Source organism: Dermacentor variabilis, chromosome 3, assembly GCF_050947875.1.
Source record: "Dermacentor variabilis isolate Ectoservices chromosome 3, ASM5094787v1, whole genome shotgun sequence".
NCBI classification, from domain to species: domain Eukaryota; kingdom Metazoa; phylum Arthropoda; class Arachnida; order Ixodida; family Ixodidae; genus Dermacentor; species Dermacentor variabilis.
The window spans coordinates 41,600,360-41,620,582 of NC_134570.1; the positions used below are offsets into that span (position 1 = coordinate 41,600,360).

Below are 20,223 nucleotides of genomic sequence, written 5' to 3' on the forward strand. Positions count from 1 at the left end.
GCGAAAAGCAGTCAGGGATCTTTGAGTGCTATACAGTTCCACGCTTGAAGGCGAAGCTAAGCGTCCCCCAAATTTTATTCCGTAAACCTCAAACGATAATACGTACATCGACGGGCTACAACTCTCGTACGAAAAGGCCGGCTACAAGGGGTCGAGAGTTCTGTTCTGTTTCGTTATAACCGGATTGCTGCGCAGAGGGCGAGGTAGAAAAGCTTCGGCTACCCCGATTTCTCGCTTTTGTCAAGCGTGCTTCTCCCCATTAATGGTAACACTTAGGAGAAGCCGACCCTTGGCTTTGTTTGTGATAACCAGCATCGTTCGTTCGATAACCCGTTTATTTATTAGTGCGATAGCAATTATACGGTCACTGCAGGCACATCTCGGCCGTCGCCGTCGGTGTCGTCGTCGTCGTCGTGATGTTTCGTATAAAGTCCAAGGGTGATAACATCGTTGCCGCGCGCCGTATGTTGTATGCGCGAGTGAAAGCGGGTGAGGGCGAGCTGACAATGGCGGCTGGACCTCGCGAGCCCAAGGGAGGAAGGCGCGGAGGAAGCGCGCCGTCTTTCGTCGCGCGCAAAGCGCCGTGGAGGGGGGCGTTCTACTCCGGCGGCTACTCATCAAAAAGGCTAGTCGTCAAAAGCATCGCAGATAAATGCAGCAAGTTTAAACCCATTACGTTGCCTCCAAGCAATCGCTGATTAGAAAACGTACTGAGGAGAAAAAGAAATATGGAATACATTTTCACAATTATGAAATCACTATAATCCGTTTGAAAAGAACGTATTTACACTTCGCACTCGATCCAAGGGTCCAGGTAAATTACTACAGGTTTCCTAAATTCCGATGAACAAGTGCGTTAGGACAGGACAGAACACAACTCAATCAAAGTTGGATCTGTTAGAAGGCGATTGCGTGCCAACCTAATTACCAAACTGGAAACGAGAAATTAATTTATATTGCTTTTTTATTTTTTTGCTCCCACTCTCACGTTGCGATTCATTTCGCAAAACACGATATGCTCAAGCGCAGTAAATTCGAAACACAAAACAAAATAAGGCTTTTCTGCTTATCCTGGATATACTTAGACCAAGAAAAAGCTAGTACAGATATCGCTTTCTTTAGAAAAGAGGTTGGTAAAGTTCACCGAACAAAAAAATAAAAATAAAGAGTGCCTGCTTAAAATTTAAAATGGAAAAGCCCAAGAGAGCCAAGGATGCGCAATAGCAGGAGCGTTAATTATACGTGCCCTGAAAGGGAAGAGGCAGACACGAAAAAAAAAAATAGTCTACTTTTTTTTACTAATAATTAACCGAGCAACAAAGTTGGTACTCGAGAGAATCAAAGCTTGCCGATGTTTTTCAATTAAAAAAACAAAAATAAAGAACGCTGCCCTTGCAGGCATTTCGCATTTTATTCTCTCTTTGCTTGGTCAGGTAATGCAGGGACCATCGAATTCACGTCTAGCTTTGTGTTTCTGCGTCCTTCTTTTTCTCTCTGTCTCTTCGTTTTTCAATTCTGCACTCATTACCGAGTTGCTAGCGGCGCTTCACCCTGGGGTCCATTCCTTTAATTAGGAAAGAGGCCTGGCTCGTGGACCTTCCTGAGCAAACGAGAGACGAAGCGCAGTGAGGGCGCAGAAATGCAAAGTAGTGGAATAGACAAAAGAAAGAAAGAAAGAAAGAAAGAAAGAAAGAAAGAAAGAAAGAAAGAAAGCGTCCGGATGTTTTCAGCAGCGTATTCGCCCGCGATCTGTGAGAACAAGACAGCGGCAGGCTTGTTGAGGCCTGCTGAAGGCGGCGCGGCGTCGGATAATGGAGAACGTGGGATTCAGAAAGTTGTTATCGCGCTGTATGAGGTGTTGTGACGACTGGACGCGGGCCTCTTCGCTCGCGTGTCGTTGTGGTAACCGTGAGTGGGAATTTGTTGTATTTGCGATAAAACAGCCCGGCGAATCCGGCCCTCGTTGACTGCATTGACAGACTATCACGCATGACTGCACCGATTTAGGACCCGGTGTAGGCGGCCTGCGCGGCGATTAGAAGGAGTCCTCGAGTATAAACAGAGCGGGATAATGAAATCTCTAAAGCGTCTTACTTCTTTTTTTTAATTTTTGCTCTTTAGCTATATAAACGCTTGTGCATGCTCATGCGAAGCTTCCAGCATGTGCGCCAAATTGTGTTGCCTAGGCGTGTTCACACTGCGCGATACTTTGTATTATGCATCCAGTTGCCTATTTAGTTTCTCCTCACTCCTTCGGGAAGTTGGGGAGTTGAGGAATTTAATTTTGTCTCGGCTAACACCTACGAGGACGTGACTTTCGTAGAGCCAGGAGGTCCATTTGCATTAAAACTGCGTCGAGTGATCGAGTGCCGCTATTTTATCTGACGCATTCTAATGAAACCTTTCACACCTGTAAGGTTGCGTGAGTGAAAATAAAAAAAATAAAAAAGTTAGATTTGTGATGGTTACTTGAGCCTTGTCGTCTTCTCTATCTTACTACATTGCACTTTTCTAAAGGGAATAAACTCGATTCATAAGAAACAAAGGGCGTTTCCCTACTTCACTAGCCACCTAATGAGATGAGCAGCCTGATGGTTTGCATCAATATATTTTAGGAATGCAGCCCTTTCGGAGTAAAACGTGCGCGTCCCACGGACCAGGGGTTTTTGATTGTGTTATTTTGTTTTGATTTCATTGTTATTGTCTTTCTTCTCGTACGTATTAGGGGTAAACGCCTCCTCTGAATAACACGGTATATTAGCCATTTGTGTTGGTGTTGGATTCGATACATTGTTTTGCCATTCATCAGTTCATCTAAAATCTCCAATCTGTTTTGCTTGTGCTGTAGGTAAAGATGCAATTGTGCCGACTCGCCCAACCACCTACGCTTCTTCATTTCGCCAGTTTTGCGACAGTGCCCAGCCCGTATTACTAATCGATCATTTTTAATATATCCCGATCGAATCTTGTCCAAGTTAGCTGAGAGTCGCGACTATAGCGGGGGGGGGGGGGGAGGTAGAGTGTAGAAAAAAAGAAATACTAAAGAACTTAAAGATTTGCGCGCCTTCGGAAACCACTCATGGTGAAAATTAAGCCAAGGTCCTCCACCGGGACGTCTCCGGCAGCCTATATTTGTTGCTTTGGCACGTTCATCTCAGTAAACAACAGCGCATAAATATACATAGTTACATACATTTTTACCGATTAAGACCCCGTAATTCAATGACTTGAAAGGCAATCATGGTAAAGGAAAAACCAATCAGATCATTTACATTCTGATCAATTAGTTAAATATGTTTCCGAACCCTCCACCGAAGAGTGTACTCTCTCCAAATTACGCTTTAACATAATCTCTGAAAGCAAAATAATAACAATAATAATAAAAAAAACATGAAGGAACCCTTCCACCCTATTCATGTTCCGAAGCATGCTTGAATTCGTTGCCGCTAGTTCGCGAACCTTATGATACACGAGTCTACTAACAAAAGAAAGAAAAAGGGGATAGACAGCCGTACGCGTGCCTGCAAGACATCAATTGCCGTTTTCGCCTTCATACTTGAGGCACACGCACGCACGCACGCACACACAAAATGCACACGCACACACACGCGCACACACACACACACGCATACACGCACACACATACACGCAAACACATACACACACGCATACACGCACACAGACATGCATACACGCACACACATACACACACGCATACACGCACACACACACGCACACACACACGCACGCGCACACGCACGCACACACACACACACACACACACACACACACACACACACACACACACACACACACACACACACACACACACACACACACACACACACACACACACACACACACACACACACACACACACACACACACACACACACACACACACACACACACACACACACACACACACACACACACACGTGCACGCGCACGCGCACACATATAACCGGCATCATGGGGGCCTGATATTTCTTATGTAGGACGCAGCACGTCCCAGCCGCACGTGCGCACAATTTAATTAGGCGATGTTCCTTTTATCTGCTGTGAATCGCGCTTCTCAATAGATCGACACTCCCTACTTCTGCGAATGGCGACACCAAAAAAGGCGTTTCGTGAAGAAAGCGAAGCCAAACACGAGTTTTTTTGTGTCCGTAACGCATTGTGGCACACTGTGGACGGACGGGGAAGGGGACACGGAAACATATCGAGAAAAAAAAAAATTTTCGCAGACGCGGCACGGAATATTTTGGGGTGTCTAACACGACAGCACGGTGCCTGGTGCGTCCCACCCGTGAAGAAGGCAAGAAAGGTAAAACTAAAAGAATCATAAAAGGAAAGACCGAGTGAACTTCTTTAAAGAGGAAGAAAGTACTACAGGAAAAAGAAAAGTAAATAAAGGCATGGAGGCAAGAACGAACTGAAAAAAAAAGGCTTCTGCATGCAGACTCCAGCGTGAAATCAAACACTTCTCTCGGGCCTGCCCCGCCAGATATAAGCCGTGACAAAGCAGATGACAATAGCGGGCTCTGCATCGCCATAGACGAAGAAAAGCAAATAAAAGGAAGAACAAGAAAAAGCAACCTCAATTCGACGCTTGCCGCTAGGACACACGTATTGTGTAGCTTTTGTGCAGAGCATGTGGCCTAGACGAAACACCGATGGAGCCAAACGTTAAAGAAATGTTCAACAACAACGGCAGCAACAGCAGAAATAAAGATATTGCGAAAAGAGAGATTGACGAAGAGTTTTTACATGTAGGATCTAAAATCTGTCGATCAAAAGCCGATAAAGTAAGTAGGATAAAGTCTGTCGATCAAAAGCATAGGAGGGAGAAAAAGAAAGAAAACTAAGGAAAAATTACAATGCACATGGAACTTGATGACGTGATATCAACCAGTGCTGCCGCCGGCGCTTGCAAAAAGCTCTCGACTGAAGCAAGGCGTATAAAGCACGCGCGTATTAAATGTCCTTCAACAGAACATTAAAAACGAGAAAGCAATACTGAGAAAACTGAGCGGGGAAACCTGAAGCAGCATAGCAAGAGACAGCGGCTGGCGAACAATGAAAAGCACAAGAGAGGGCGAGAGCGAGTCCGTGTTCTCGCGACAGGAAGCAATATGATGCGGCAAGGCGGCTGGAGGTAGGCTTAGGAAAAGAGACGGGTCACGAACTTGCGTTCGCTGCAACTTACATCGCCGTACAGGCGCTGCTCTGTAATATATATATATATATATATATATATATATATATATATATATATATATATATATATATATATATATATATATATATCTTGCTGCTGTGTCATCTTTCGACAGTACACAAAGAAAGGGACGTGTGCTTTATCATAGCACAATGTGCTTGTTTGCAAGGAGGAAATAAACGAAAGGAAATGCAGCAAGAACCGCCAGCGTGTTGTAAACTGGGGGAATAAGGTTGGAGAAGCACGTTCATGTCACTGTGCAAGCTGCGTGATGCGGAGAATATTCCTGGCAAGTGTCTGACATAGCGCGCGTGCTTTAAAGGGGATTTGCGGGTTATGTTAAAGCGGAGAAAAGTGAACCGCCTATAACGCGGAATTTTAACCTTTAATTCGAGCAGCCAACTCTACAAGTTCGCCGTCGCCGCAGAATTTCACACCGACGTAGAGGTACTGTTGCGCAGGTTGAAGTGCTTATTGCGAGAGCAATTATATGGACAATCGAGGCGTATTGCTGCCGTCGGCGTCGCCGTGAGGTTCTGTATAAAGTCCAAGGGCGACAAGATTGGCGCCGCGCGCCGTATGCTGTACGTACGAAAGCCTGCGAGGGTAAGCCGGCGATCGCGACTCAATCTTGCGCACGCGACAGACGAAAGCGGGGAGGAAGCGCGCCGCCTTCCGTCGCGCGCGAGGTTTCGGGGGGAGGGTAGGGAGGGGGCCGCGTTCTACTGCGGGCGGCTCGGGCGACTGTGCGAACCGGGCCCTGCCGCTGTATCTTGAAAGCCATCTGCGACGAATACAGAGTCCGCGCTGCGCTGTGTTTTCGCTACTTAGTTCGCGTTGATGCGAGCGGCTGCAGGAAGGTCAATTCGCTCGCTGCTGCTGCCGCGTTCCCTCACGGCAGCGTTTTGACAGCGAGTTTCCGCCGTTATCGAGTGAGATGTGTTCATGTTCCTTGTGCTTGCGTGGCACCATGCTTGTTAATTTAGTTCATAGTTTAGGTACAAGTTTATAAGCTCGATAAATCTGATATCCTTACTTCGTATAGCTCTTCACTAATTTGCCACCGAAAATGATGCTTCGCCTTGCGGGCGAAACTGTGATTTTTTTTACCTCGATCAGCTTCGCACAGCAACGACCTCACTTTCGTTTCTTTCCAGAAGAGCTGAGTTTAATGAAACGCTGGTGTCGTTTTCCTGGCTGAAGGCGCGCTGGCGCACCGCGAGAAATGGGATATACGCATCACAAACATAAATACGGCTGATAGTCAAACTTACAGACAAGCGCGCACACACACACACACACGCACAAACACACACACGCGCGAAGGCATATTGCGCGCTCGCTCACTCACTCACTCACTCACTCACTCACTCACTCACTCACTCACTCACTCACTCACTCACTCACTCACTCACTCACTCACTCACTCACTCACTCACTCACTCACTCACTCACTCACTCCATCCCCAACATCCACAAATACGCACGGACACCTTCACCACGCACCACCACGCACTCGCACACAAATGCACACGGACGCATACTTGCAGAAATCCACATTCCCGCAAGCTTTTACGTTATCACTACACGAACTAACTCATAGCAGACAGAGGCACCGAAATATCACAGCGCTTCATCCTCAATTTAAGTAGAACCCTTTTCGAAATCTGGAGGCTTACGAAAAGGGTTCTACTTAAATTGAGGACGACGCAACGAGCTATGGAAAGAAGAATGATGGGTGTAACGTTAAGGGATAAGAAAAGAGCAGATTGGGTTAGGGAACAAACGCGAGTTAATGACATCTTAGTTAAAATCAAGAAAAAGAAATGGGCATGGGCAGGACATGTAATGAGGAGGAAAGATAACCGATGGTCATTAAGGGTTACGGAATGGATTCCAAGGGAAGAGAAGCGTAGCAGGAGGCGGCAGAAAGTTAGGTGGACGGATGAGATTAAGAAGTTTGCAGGGACGACAAGGCCACAATTAGTGCATGACCGGGGTAGTTGGAGAAGTATGGGCGAGGACTTTGCCCTGCAGTGGACGTAACCAGGCTGATGATGATGACAGGCCCGCAAGCCTTTAAGTTATCACTGCACGAACTAACTCACCAGCAGACAGAGGCACCGAAAAATCACAGCGCGTGTACAATACGCGGTGGCCAGCGTCGCGAGGCCACTCTTTAAACAGCGTGGCGCCATATTGCGCGTCTACCGAATTGGCGGCTCGCCGTTGATTTCGTCTGGACGCGGGGAGGGGAGGTTCATCAGAGCGCGTCTTGGCCATTAGGCTCATTAGGAGCGGCGCGCCTTTGCAGAAGTTCCGCGTTGCGTGCATATTTGAGAAGAGCCGGGACCGTGGGGTCGCGCGCCTAATGACCGGGAACCCGCGATCTTCGCTGCCGCCTCGTGCAGCAGTTAATCGAAAACCTGACGCAGCAAAGCGCCCGAGCGAGAGAGTGCGGTAATGTGCGGTGACGCGTTCTCTGCACATGCGCGCGACTCCAGTTTCAGTTTCCTTTGCCCCGCGAGTCAAGGTCGACCGACTGCCAAGGTCGGCCGCCGGAATGTTGTCCGTTTCGATAATTCCGTGCACTCTTGGCGATACTAGAGCTGGCGCGAGCGTGTGAGTGAGTCAGTGAATGAATGAATGGGTTATTGAATCATTGGGGGAATGAATCAATGAATGAGCGAGTAAAGCGGTGAGTGAGTGAGTGAATGTTTGACTAATAGAGTGAATGAATGGACGGATAAATGAGTAAGTGAATGCTTGAATCCATGAATAGTTGAGTGATTGGCCGAGTGGGCAACGTAATGAGTCTTACGTGAGCGAGTCACAGATTGAAAGTTTCACAGGTGGAGCTGCTGTTATCGGTCGCGTTAGTTTTGCAGGGTAATTACGCCACAATTGCCCAGGTTAAGTTTGCAGAGTAGTCTATCTCCAATAACCGAATAAGGCGAGCCTTCACAACGCTATCTCTACCGATGAGGCTATAGCATATGCTGTCGTCATTTGATGCATCTCCAGTGATTAGAGGGAAACTGTAAATACGTGACACCAGAAGAAAAAACAGCACAGGACAGGGGGCTAGTACTCTGCTGCCTTTCCTGTTCTAGTTTCTACTCCTGATATTTCGTATTTCTCTCTAAGCGGTGGAAGTACATATAATTTAAAGATTCCATCTATCCGAGCTCTCTCTCGTCGCTTGGTACTGTGCACTGGACATTAATTTTTTGCGGTCTCTTTTCGTATAGGCAAGTCGCAAATGCTGTCCAGCTAACACGGCGGCCACAAGTTGGCCGCCATCGTGTTCTCTCATAAGTGAGCCAAGAGGGGTATGCTTAAGCAGGAAGTGCTATCTCAGGAACTGGTGTATATATATATATATATATATATATATATATATATATATATATGTATATATATATATATATATATATATATATATATATATATATATATATATATATATATATATATATATATATATATATATATATATATATTGGAAGGGAAGAAATTGTTTAGCTCGGCAACTGCTGCACACCATTTGATAACGGTTGTTGCATTAAAAAGAAAGAGAGCTAGCTTTACAGTTATAGATGAAATTAGATGAAATTATAGATGAAATTATATCCTGAAAACCAGGATATAATTATGAGGCATTCCGAATTGAATTGTGGTCGACCACGGATGAATTTCCATCATCTGTGGTTCTTTAACATGCACGCAATGCAGGATATATACGGGCGTTTATTGCATTTCGCCTGCATTCGAAACGCGGCTGCCACAGGCGCAAACAAATGGTGCCACAAGTCTGTAAACTGCACCGGTTGATACGTGTAAACCATTGTGCATCGCTCTCAGTTATATGCCATTAATTTGTGAGTAGAACTTTTGCAAAACTCTGCCTAAACATTGTAACAATTTCACTTAATCAGCTATCAACAGATTGTATCACATCTGTCCCTTTCAGATGCGCTGACGGGTGCAGTTTACAGATGGCGTTATTATCTGTACGTGGAGAAGAATTGCGGATTTTTAAACTTTGTCCTTTAAGGTCCTTCAAGCTTACTGAATCTCGGCGTTCACTGTGTTGTCCTTGAAGCAATAAATGAAGATTTGCTTCCAACAACCGCAGGCGTTTAGCTTTCCCTCTCCAATGGAACAAATTCTATTCAAATAGATCATAGTGGTCGCCAGACTAGAGGAATTGCGCATTTCGCACGTATTTGTATAGGGTAAAAAAAAGTCCTCTTTTCATCGAGATATGCGCTTGTGCCTACTACGATGTCCAGCGCAAATTTCTCCGGACTGCGTTGCTCCACTAAAAGCACAAATTGCTATATAATTATGTGTTAGTCACTCTACATTTGCAAAAGCCGTCAACCGGCTGTACGCGGGCCGGTATAGCTTTTTCTTTAAATATAGGTGTGGGGAAGTCCAGTAGGGCTATGCACAGACAATGTACTCTCGCTTGTATACACGGTGGGGGAAGAAGGGTGGGTGGTGGGTGGCTGTGGTGGAGTACGTATTCCGCTCTTTCTGTATAGGCTAAGAGAACTAGAACACAAGGAAATGTAAGTAAGGCACGGAGGTCAACCAGACGAGTGTCCGGTTTGCTACCCTACACTGTGAGGAAGGGAAAGGAGGAACAACAAAAGAGCGGGAGGGTGAACACTACATGCGTGCGGGAGGATGCACAGGAGGACTAAGAACGGCTCCTCTGGCCGGCACGCATGAAGAACTTGACTACTGCACGCATAGCTTTTTGCGGGTGTAACGCACGCGGCCATGGCCCGAGCATCTCCGAAAGTGGTTTCGAGTCCAGCACAGACGGAAGAGTGGTGGATGGCGTAGACATTGTCTAGGGTGGGGGGGGAGGGGGAGGGCGGGGACACACACGCTCACACCGTGTCCACGCAACGCAGACAACGAACCTTGCTTGCACAGCGAGCGCGCTTGTGCGGCCGCACAGCGCGGAGGATCTTGGCGCGACGAGAGGCGCCGGATAGCCTACCGACCGACACTTGCATAACGCGCGCGCGTGCTGTGTATGTGCGTGCGCAAGGCCGGCGCGTAATAATTAAAACAACGGCCTTGGCCCGACTTGGGGACGGGGCTGTAAAAAACGCGTATGCAAATGCGCGCGCACGCCAGCCGTCGGTCTAGACTGCTTTGTGTGTCTACGCGGAGAGGCTGTGTCGTCCGCCCGCGTGTAAGGCGAATGTGTACACGTGGAGTCTGCATGCTTCTTGCGGCGTGGGCCGACGATGCCGATGATCTGCGAGGAGGTAACGTTGTCGTATGCGGGTCTTCCTCCTTGTCGCAGTAAATGTGTGCACCGTCTTCGAAGCCAGGGAGTGTCGGCAGCCCGATAGGGAACAAACCTTTCACTGTTCCTTGTGCTTGTGAATGGCCCACGTTCGGTCGGTGCATCGTTGTCGGCTACACCGACAAAGCTTCTCGTCACAACCTTGCCGGGTGCCGAACCCGCGACCCGCGATCAGCAGCGCAGCGTACGTAGCCACTGAGACAATGCGGCGGGTATGATGTTAACCCCTTAGTGCCGAAAAATCGATGAATTCGGCTTCCCCGCCTAACTCATGTTAGTTTCCTCACTCTTGCTTTCCATTCCGCAAGGCTGTATGTACGTTTCTTCAGTGATGCAGAATAAAAAAAAGCTGATGCTGCTCTTTTCCTTTTTTGTTTCTTTCTGAGGAGATCAGCGCTGCAGAACCAGAAAGAAAAGCTACAGGCAGAGGGGGAAATGTAAATTAGGTTTCAGATGCTCTTATCTAAATAGGCAACCCGTCCAGTGTGCGGGCTGCTGATCCTAAGTCTCCCGCTGGGTCTTTCGTCACCTGTAAAAAAAAAAAAAAAAGGCTTCTCCTCGCTTCGCTCGCAGGAGCTCTGCTAATGGTGCTCACAGCGCCCTTGTGAGCTCCCGCCTCCGAGGAAGCCCTGTCGGTCACGTGCGTGCCCTGGCTGAAGATAGTAGGCGACTTTAGAAAGAAAGAAGCATAACTGTAAAAATGTTCATGGCGTTCTGTGCTGACCGAGGTGTTTGATGCTCACGCAACGATTTGCGTTATGTTGGTTGCCTATGCTTTGTTGTCTCTGTTATTTTTAACCTTCGCGTATTGTTACTCGGTAGAGAGGAAACGCGATTCGGGTGCATGTGCGCGAAGTTTTCGGGTCTCAAGAGAATACTTCTTTAAGGGTGGATATCGAGTTGCACGTCGTGGGATATTGCGAAGGTACAAGCTTGCTCTCGCAGCATGTTTCCTGACATACGCATTTAAAAGGATAAACCAGTGCAAGACACTGTGGTGCGCTACTTGTATTGCGTCACCCTCTGCGGTTGTGTTTTGCGATATAACGTGATTTATCTGGTCTATTGTGGCAGCTTCGATGGCGCTGGCGGTTCCGACACGGGCGCGTTTGTATGAATTACTTGCACAAGAGGTCCACATACTGGATGCATTGCCGAATGGAGCAATTACAATGGGACTACAGTTATACTCGATCTCACGAAACCCGATTTTACGAAATTCCCGATCTAAACAAGGAAGTTCTATTCCTCGGCAAGTACCCTTAATGTTCAGTGTTGTGATCAGCCCGAATTAACGAAACTAGCTTACGTCGAACCCGATTTAACGAAGCCTTTCCAGAAAAGAAATGAGCAAAAGAACCTGTGATTTCTTTCTAATTTTGACACAGATAGGTTTTTCTTCGAGTGTGCTTTCTAATGCTATCGCGTTAAAACATCTAAACACCCTAGTCGCGGCCCTAGCTTTATTTTGACGAAGCTGCACGCCGCTCCCATGCACGAAACAAAGGACTCAGAAGTCGCTAGCGTTCTCACGTACCAGATGGCGCTAGGGTCAGCGGTATTTGCCCCCCCCCCCCTCCCCTTGTGGACGTTTTATACGCGCAGGCGTGGGTTAGCGGCAAATACAATGCCGCGGTACCTTCTGGGTGTCGCGTTGCAATATTAGATTTCGAAGGGCCCGAAAAATTCCTTGATCGATTTTCCAGACTTCCCGATTTAACGAAATAATTCGAACGCAGTCATCAATTCGTTAAATTGGGTTTCAGCTCTGTAGCTAAAAATTGTTTAGATCAGTAAGGATATGTTGCTCTTCTTCTTCTACTTCTTGTTCTTCTTCTTCTTCATCTTCTTCTTCTTCTTCTTCTTCTTCTTCTTCTTCTTCTTCTTCTTCTTATTATTATTATTATTATTATTATTATTATTATTATTATTATTATTATTATTATTATTATTATTATTATTATTATTATTATTGTGTGGTAACGGTGGTACTGGCACAGAGCTTCGCTTGGGGTGTCTTCTGAAACGGCCCTATACGCACAATTTGAAAAGACATATTAGATTTATTAATCTGTCGTAAACTGTAATTTAGTTTTGTATAACAACCGCTCACAAACGGATGCTTAGTACTTCCGAAGAGCGTGAGAAGTCGCTTATCTAGCTTCACTGTCCTCGGTGTATCAAATGCTCAGATTCTGATACACCTGCGGAGCGTTTTACTTTTTTGTCTTCCCAGCAGTCACACTGAGGCGGCCCTCTGTCGTTCCATATACAGTAGTTTACAGAAAGTTTATCCCAACAAAAGACGATACGAATATTTTGAGTCACAATAACTGGACAATAACACCAGCCGAAAACACAGGCAAAGAACTGACCACTGCATACCCGTCACGTTCTCACAGAAATATCCAAATCTATACGGTCTCACTAACTTGAATCCATAAAAATAATAAAACAATAAAGTTATACAGTTACTGAATGAGGGACGTGGTTTCACTTCAATGCGCATGTCTTATATCCCACCGGACAGACATAAAGGAGCGCGATAAAGCCGAACTGACGTCGCCAACTCTTTTCCTTAAAGGGAAGTTTATTTGTACAAAATACTTTAACCAAGATAGTTGAAATGCGTACTAGTGAATATTACGTCTTTGTTTCCTAGACTAGCTATTGCGACAAGCTGGTATATTTAACGGTATATCTTAGTCCAGAAACCTCACCCTGTTTGGCAGGTTACATAGTTCTTGTGTACCCGTGCATTAAATAAAAATAATATTGTAAAAGAATTGCTAAAGCAGGCGGCATATTAATACGGCAATATCGGGAATACCATTCTATCACTTCTTGGAAAACGACGTGTGCCATGGCCTCAGAAACTGCACTTCTCTACTGGTGTCGACTGGTTGAGTCAGGTATTTCCCTAGAATTCTCCCTAATAGAGAGTTTTAGCACATCCGGTAATCGAGTAAATGCAAGTTTTACCGGATGAGTGGAGCTACAAACGGGAACGACCTGCACATTGGAGCCCCCTGGTGACGCAGAGCTCAACTAGACAAGCACAGCTATTATGGCGCTAACCAGGTGTATTCTACTCGGTTACTGGCCAAAATTTTCGGGAGCGACGCAGAATCTACGTTAGCTGGAACAGCGAAGGCATGTTTGGTCATGTGCCACACACATGCTGCGGAAACACTTTTCGACATTTATAGGTTTGCTCCAGCAAGGACTGGCTGATTTCACGAGAAAATATTTGATAACAATTATTTTCTTGCATTGCTGCCATAAACAATTTCTTTCTTTTCTTCAAACCATTTGTAAACCACCTGGAAGACCGTCGTGTCCACTGCAATCTTGTCAGGCCGCAGAACAAATTGGCCGTTGTAGCCCACGAAATCTGGTCGCTGGTGGTTTCTGACACCGCAGCAATAGCTAAAGCAATTCGCTTAACTTAGTTCTGCTCAGATCGTTGGTCGGCCCATGGTAGGTTCTATTCTTTTAACCTTTACTTAAGTTGAGCGTTCTAAAAACATTGAAAAGCGTTTGCGCAAGGAGGCCTGAGTGAGGTATTAATAAAAAATTACCGCGATCCGTTCGTCGACGCACTAAGACACTTGTATTTCAGCTTGATTACTTCTAGCCGTCATGGATCTCAAGGCTTTGATCTTTCGTAGCGCATCATTAGGGTAACTTCTTGTGCTGACGGCTCTTAAGCCCTGTTCTTCAATTCACCTGTTTTCTTCCTTTAAGCTATGTGAAGTACTCTCTCTCGCCATTTCTTTGTGTGCAATGTGCGAGTATGTTTGAAATAAATAAATTAGAAATAATGAAAAGAAAAAGAAATGCCGTTGTTATGTTGACTCACACGCCCTGCAAACAAGCGCAGATAATTTCTGCCCTAATACCCTTGCGGAGCAGTCGATGAAAGACGCGCGTGGGCCGATGTTGAACGAAATCCTTATTCAGTCGGACGCGCGCCTTTACAACGAGCGCCTCTACAGCGAAATGATCTGTATAACGAAGGGCCGATTATGTCGCTGCGGATGAATTCCTGTGTTTAATGCGTATTGCGAACGCCTTTACAACGAATTTACCTGCACAACGAAAGAACTTTGCGTCCCCCGGTAGCTAATCTTTCGCTTTACAACGAGCGCCACGTAGCGGTTCCGCCGGCGCTCTCCGCAGTAGTCATCGAAGTGCGGCCTATACGCTAGCACTTACGGCAGCTCGCTAACTACGCACTTGACGCGCGTGCATACGATGTACCAAGTAGTCCTGCGGCATTATTTTAGGAATCGCTTCTAGCGCGTCAGCAGGCACGACGGCTGACGAATACGTCGCATTGAACGACGACGGGACAATGTAATCGTAACTGACTGCTGAAGACGTTTTTAAAGCCATCTGTATGTTGGAAAGGGCGTGACTTATCTACGAAGGCAAGAGTTGCGAGTATCCTGCAAACGAACCATGAACTTAGGTGCAAAAAATACGCGATAGCAATATTCGACGGCGATCCGCGGCTTTACTCTGCATCGCTTTTCGTGTGTCACTGCTAAGCGTACTATTAACCTCCTTGCAATGACGTTGGCAAGTGCTGTGACATCCTGTCAGACGAACTGTGTGCATGAATGATTAGCGGTTTATTTCTCCAAGTCTCTCTTGAATTTGCATAAATGGTGTTTTTTTTTTGAACGTACGGAGTCAGCATCCTTTTAGCGGTACGGTGTGCTACCTTTACAACGAAGTGACCTGCCCTAAGGAAGAATTTTGTGCAGGTCCCGAGCACTTTCGTTATACACGCGTTTGATTTAATCAGCTTGCCTTTTTCGTTTTATTTTTTGCATTCTTACGCAGAGTTCAGTGCGCTGCTGACTGGTCGCGGTTCGTACCCCACCGTGGCTACGACCGTCGCGGCTGTCGGCTACCTGACGTACATCAAGAAGGACCTCCACATCGGCGTCTACCACAACAGGTGCAGTGCGTTTGGCGACTTCCGTCGTTGCTCTTTGCTTTGTGCGTCCCTACCATCTTTTTAGCTTCGTCCTAAAACACCGCAGCGGTCCCATCAATAATCTGACAGGCGTGGACGTCTTGACTTAAGCTCTTGCGAAACATAGGTAGACGAATAAAAAGCAGGGAGTTTACCCAGGACTTAGTTTGGACCCTATAGTGAGGAAGGAGAAGAGAGAGAAACTGATGAAGAGGAAGGGGAAAAGGATGAAAAAAAAAATACCTTAACCGGAAGTATACATTTGGTTGCCTTTCCTCGGTCGATGCGTAAGGGGGAAGATTGAAAAAAGGAGATAAGTACTGGGAAGAAAAACAAAACAAAACAAAAGAAAACACAGATGCTCTCTGGGAATAATAACACGCTGTGTTCTCCGTTGCTGTCGTGTTAACCTGCGAACCTTTAGAAGTGCAGCAGCGCATTGTGAACAAACTGGTAGCGTGCTAACTACAATAAATCGCTTAACTAAATTCTGATACGATGCTATCGTAGCGATGATGTACTTCCTTGCAGCCCCCTCTGGCAAAGCTTTCTGAAGAGGCTTCTGAGCTGCGCACATGCGTGAAAGCGCCACGTGTTAGATAGAGCTTTGCCTTACTCGTACCATGTATCATCATATTTTTATGCACACAAGTCGCTTAATCCATATATGCCTAATATACTACATGTAGTACATTTCCTTAATTGGCACTAACTCCTCACATTTCTTGCCTAAAAGCTTGCGTTTGGTGGCCTGTAACCATAAGGTCATATCTCTTCTCTGTGCAAACTTTGACAAGTGTGTATCAGTCGTTTCTGCGTAACGATCGCTGCAACACCGGGGATTTTGGGACTTGCATGAGGGCACCAGCTCATGACAACAAACTTACCAATAAGAATGGAAATGTAATTGATTGTTGCCGAGAACGTGATTACATTCCATAAGAGAGAAAATGCATATACGACAGAATATGTATTGTCTGTAGCTAAAATTTCGTAGTTTCATCACTTACAACATTTTAAACAGCAGCGTCCTATATATAAGAGACCAGGCAGACTGCGTGCGGTTTCGAGAACGTATAGTAATCGGTGGGCTAAACATCCTATATAGCGAGCACGAAGTAACGTAAGCACGAATTGTTTTGGTCGTTTCAGGAGAGCAGATATGTTTTTATCAGGCTATTGAAAAGAGAGATCGGCCCCGACCCCTCCTCCCCACGGAGGCTGATGATAACTTTCAACCACATCGACACTCGTGACGAGGTGCTCTTAACATTCTCCGTTATTCCGCCTGAAAACACGCTGCACGAGTAACAGACGGGAAAAGCGGTTATGAATACGCCACGGGCATGAAGTATTTTCCGGGCAGCACTTTTGTGGGTGAAGCAGTGTGCAAAGAAGTTCGATATCGCCGATCCGCGAACGTGCCGAACAATTTCCTCCAAAGCGTACGAATTCGACGCAGAAATCGCAAGCCACGTTAAAGCGGACTACGGACGATGCGCGGAATATTCTCGTACAGTCGTGCAAAAGAAGCCGTCATGACCACTAGTCTCGACGTGCTGTTACCTATTTATTCCGACGGATCGGGAAAACGAGTCTATAAGCGCAATTCTTGGCGCCGCCCATTTATTATTGCTGCGAAAGCGGAAAGAAGGAATGTGGGAAGGGGCACATTTTCTTTTTCTCATTCCGGGGGACGGTACCGGGGTAATTTTCCATATCTTCCAGCTCCGGGACGACCATTTGGAATGGCCCGCGTGGGAGTGCTTTGCACAGGCTGAACAAAGGACGTCTGCGAGAAGAGTAGATACCCCGCCTCTTTAACACCGCGCAGTGTTACGGATGTCAAACTGTGCGTTCGCTGTGCGCTGATTGCGTTCACAATGCTGTTTCCACCGTAGGAACATTATTGTTGCTGGCCGGTCCTTTGTCTGTTTTTACCATTGGTGCAATTGAGGGACAGCATCATTACTCAGATCGCGTGCAAAATATTACAAATGCTGCCGGGGGGGGGGGGGGTTCGACACACACACACACACACACACACACACACACACACACACACACACACACACACACACACACACACACACACACACACACACACACACACACACACACACACACACACACACACACACACACACACACACACACACACACACACACACACACACACACACACACACACACACACACACACACACACACACACACACACGCACACACACACGCACACAGGGTTTTCAGTTAGTCAGTCAGTCAGTTCTTATTTGCAGGAAAATCACATCATCCTGCGGGTGGTAGAGACTAAAGGCATGATTGCCTGACGAGAACCACGATCTGATTATACGGCACGCCGTAGTTGAGGACACCGTAAATCTGGACCCACCTGGGGTTCCTTAACGTGCACCTAAATCTAGGTACATCGTCGTTTTCGCATTTCGTCCCCATCGAAATGCGGCCGCCGTGGCATATATATATATATATATATATATATATATATATATATATATATATATATATATATATATATATATATATATATATATATATATATATATTTATATATATATATATCGCGCGTGATGCAGCTGATCAGTTCTGATGCTGACTACCAGCCACGCGGCAAAAAAACTACGATTTCTCTATTCGGCCCCAGCTTCTATGCTTTGGTACACTGCACTGAGGGACCGGGGAGAAGGAGGTTGTAGGAGCAGAACACGAAAGAGAGAGAGAGAGATACATCGCACAAGTATACATGCGCCCAGCCACGTTTACGTTAAAGATATCGTCGTCATACTTTGCTGAGACTAACGTGGGGTCAGCGTTCGAGAATGATTCTTGCATTTAATGTGGTCGCTTATCAACACGAGATTGCAATAGTCTCTGCACCCGGTATCTTAAAGAGAAAGAAGAATGAGCTCAAGAGTCTCCTCACGACTACGGTCATCAAACGCAGCGTTGTCGGCCACACCAGTGCGAATCGCAGACGAAATCGCAGAGGCTACCGCAGGCGTGACCGGGAACGCCAAGCTGCCAAGCGTCGGCGGAGTCTAGCCGGAATTGGTCTGCAATGCAAAGAGGCCAGGCGGTCGTGCTGCGCGCGGTTACAGTCCGCTGCCGTCCGTCGTGTTGATTATTCGTTTCACAGACACACCGGAGTTCTCTTTATTGTTTTTCGTTTACATATATCTGTCCTTCACGACAGAAATTATGCCTGCGTACCATCTTCGTGAGCTGACCGGCTGGCATAGAATAAGAGAATGCGCAATTCGAAAAGAGAACACCTCTAATGGCTGATTCGAGACATAGCCACTAGTTTTGCTTGTCGCCTGCTGTCCGTGATATTAACTGTGAGTATTTATTTGTCCGCACTTGTCGTTACGAACCACCTCTCGCGATCCCAAGTGCTCGGTGAATGCGAATCTAGGTCCCCAAGTCGGTCCCAACCGATCTGGCTATCGCAATATTGGTGGCTTAGCGAGATCGAGTGCAGACAGCGAGCTACTCCAAAAAACCGGACGACTCGGCGATGGCTTTCGATCCAAGCCGGCTGGTTGGCGCGGTGTTGGGCCGCGTAACATCGTGAACTGTGCCGGGGTCCTTAAGAGCAGAGGGAGTCGGCACCTATAACGATCCACGTCGGGTTGAAGGAAGACTCGGCAACCGTGTCCGAAGCATCAGAAACGATATTGCTCCCGTTTTTTTTTTTTGACCGCGCTCCATATAGGTATTGCTGTCGGGAACGGAACCTTGACCAGCAAGCTTTCGGTGATCGGTGATAGTATGAAAAGGCAGGCTTGCAAATATGCTCAGAGAAGGACGACACAAACGTTGACCGTCAACTGGAAGGTCGTTCTACTTGTGTCCGTGTTTTTACGCCTGCCCTTTCCGCACCGTGAATTCCTGTGAACCTGATGAGATTTCAATCGTTTTAAGTTTACATTGCTTCATCCTCTATAAGGGGAGTTGTCTTCAACTTTGCATATTGGATACGCCGGAGGTTATGACCAGGAAAGTCCGGTGACCATGAGGTCACGAACACCATCCAGTAGCAGTCGCTATGATTTTATGCCGAAGGAAATATAACACATAGAGGAAAAAAATGCACCTCAGGCTTTTCAAATTTAAGACCGCCACTTCAGGAAGTCGATACTCATGCATACTGCGCCTTGAAGTGCTATTGTCTATTATTTTTATGATTTTCTATTACCCTGATTAACCAACTTCGGGGATATTTTATTGCCCTGGCGGACGCGATTTGCCCTTGTCTAGAGGTTTGCTTCAGGTGTGGGCTTCTCTACTTCGTCCTCTGTTGATCAACAAACAAGTTAACAAGGAACTCAATATAATCTCGCACTAAGCCTTCAAGTCTGCGTGTAAGTCGTCGGTGAAAACCTGCAAAATATGACGAGCGTTTTTGTATATTTTCTTTGTCTTCCGAACATTTAGGCGAAATTGTGTGGCTGTCAAACAGTTGAGTAGTCGCGAGACTTGTTACTATCATCTTATCGAACAAACGTCCAATCGATCGTAATCTGTAAAAAAGGACGCACTGAGACGAAGAAGAAGCACACACCAATCGATTATCTTGTTTCGTAGAGCGTACGTCGCAGGCCATAAGATTAAAGAGACGAGAAAAATACACGCATACAGACACAAAAGGTGCGAAAGCCTTTG

The 20,223-nt window shown here is 46.4% G+C and overlaps 1 protein-coding gene across 3 annotated transcripts in view; it reads left to right on the plus strand.

Annotated features, from left to right (window-relative positions):
* The window catches only part of LOC142575454 (dorsal-ventral patterning protein Sog-like), a 352,058-nt gene that overhangs the window by 251,827 nt on the left and 80,008 nt on the right, over window positions 1–20,223 (plus strand). For all 3 annotated transcript variants that reach the window (XM_075684835.1, XM_075684837.1, XM_075684836.1), the window contains exon 5: window positions 15,405–15,522. In XM_075684835.1, coding sequence (XP_075540950.1) covers window positions 15,405–15,522 — 118 coding nt within the window. The remainder of the gene's footprint in view (window positions 1–15,404; window positions 15,523–20,223) is intronic.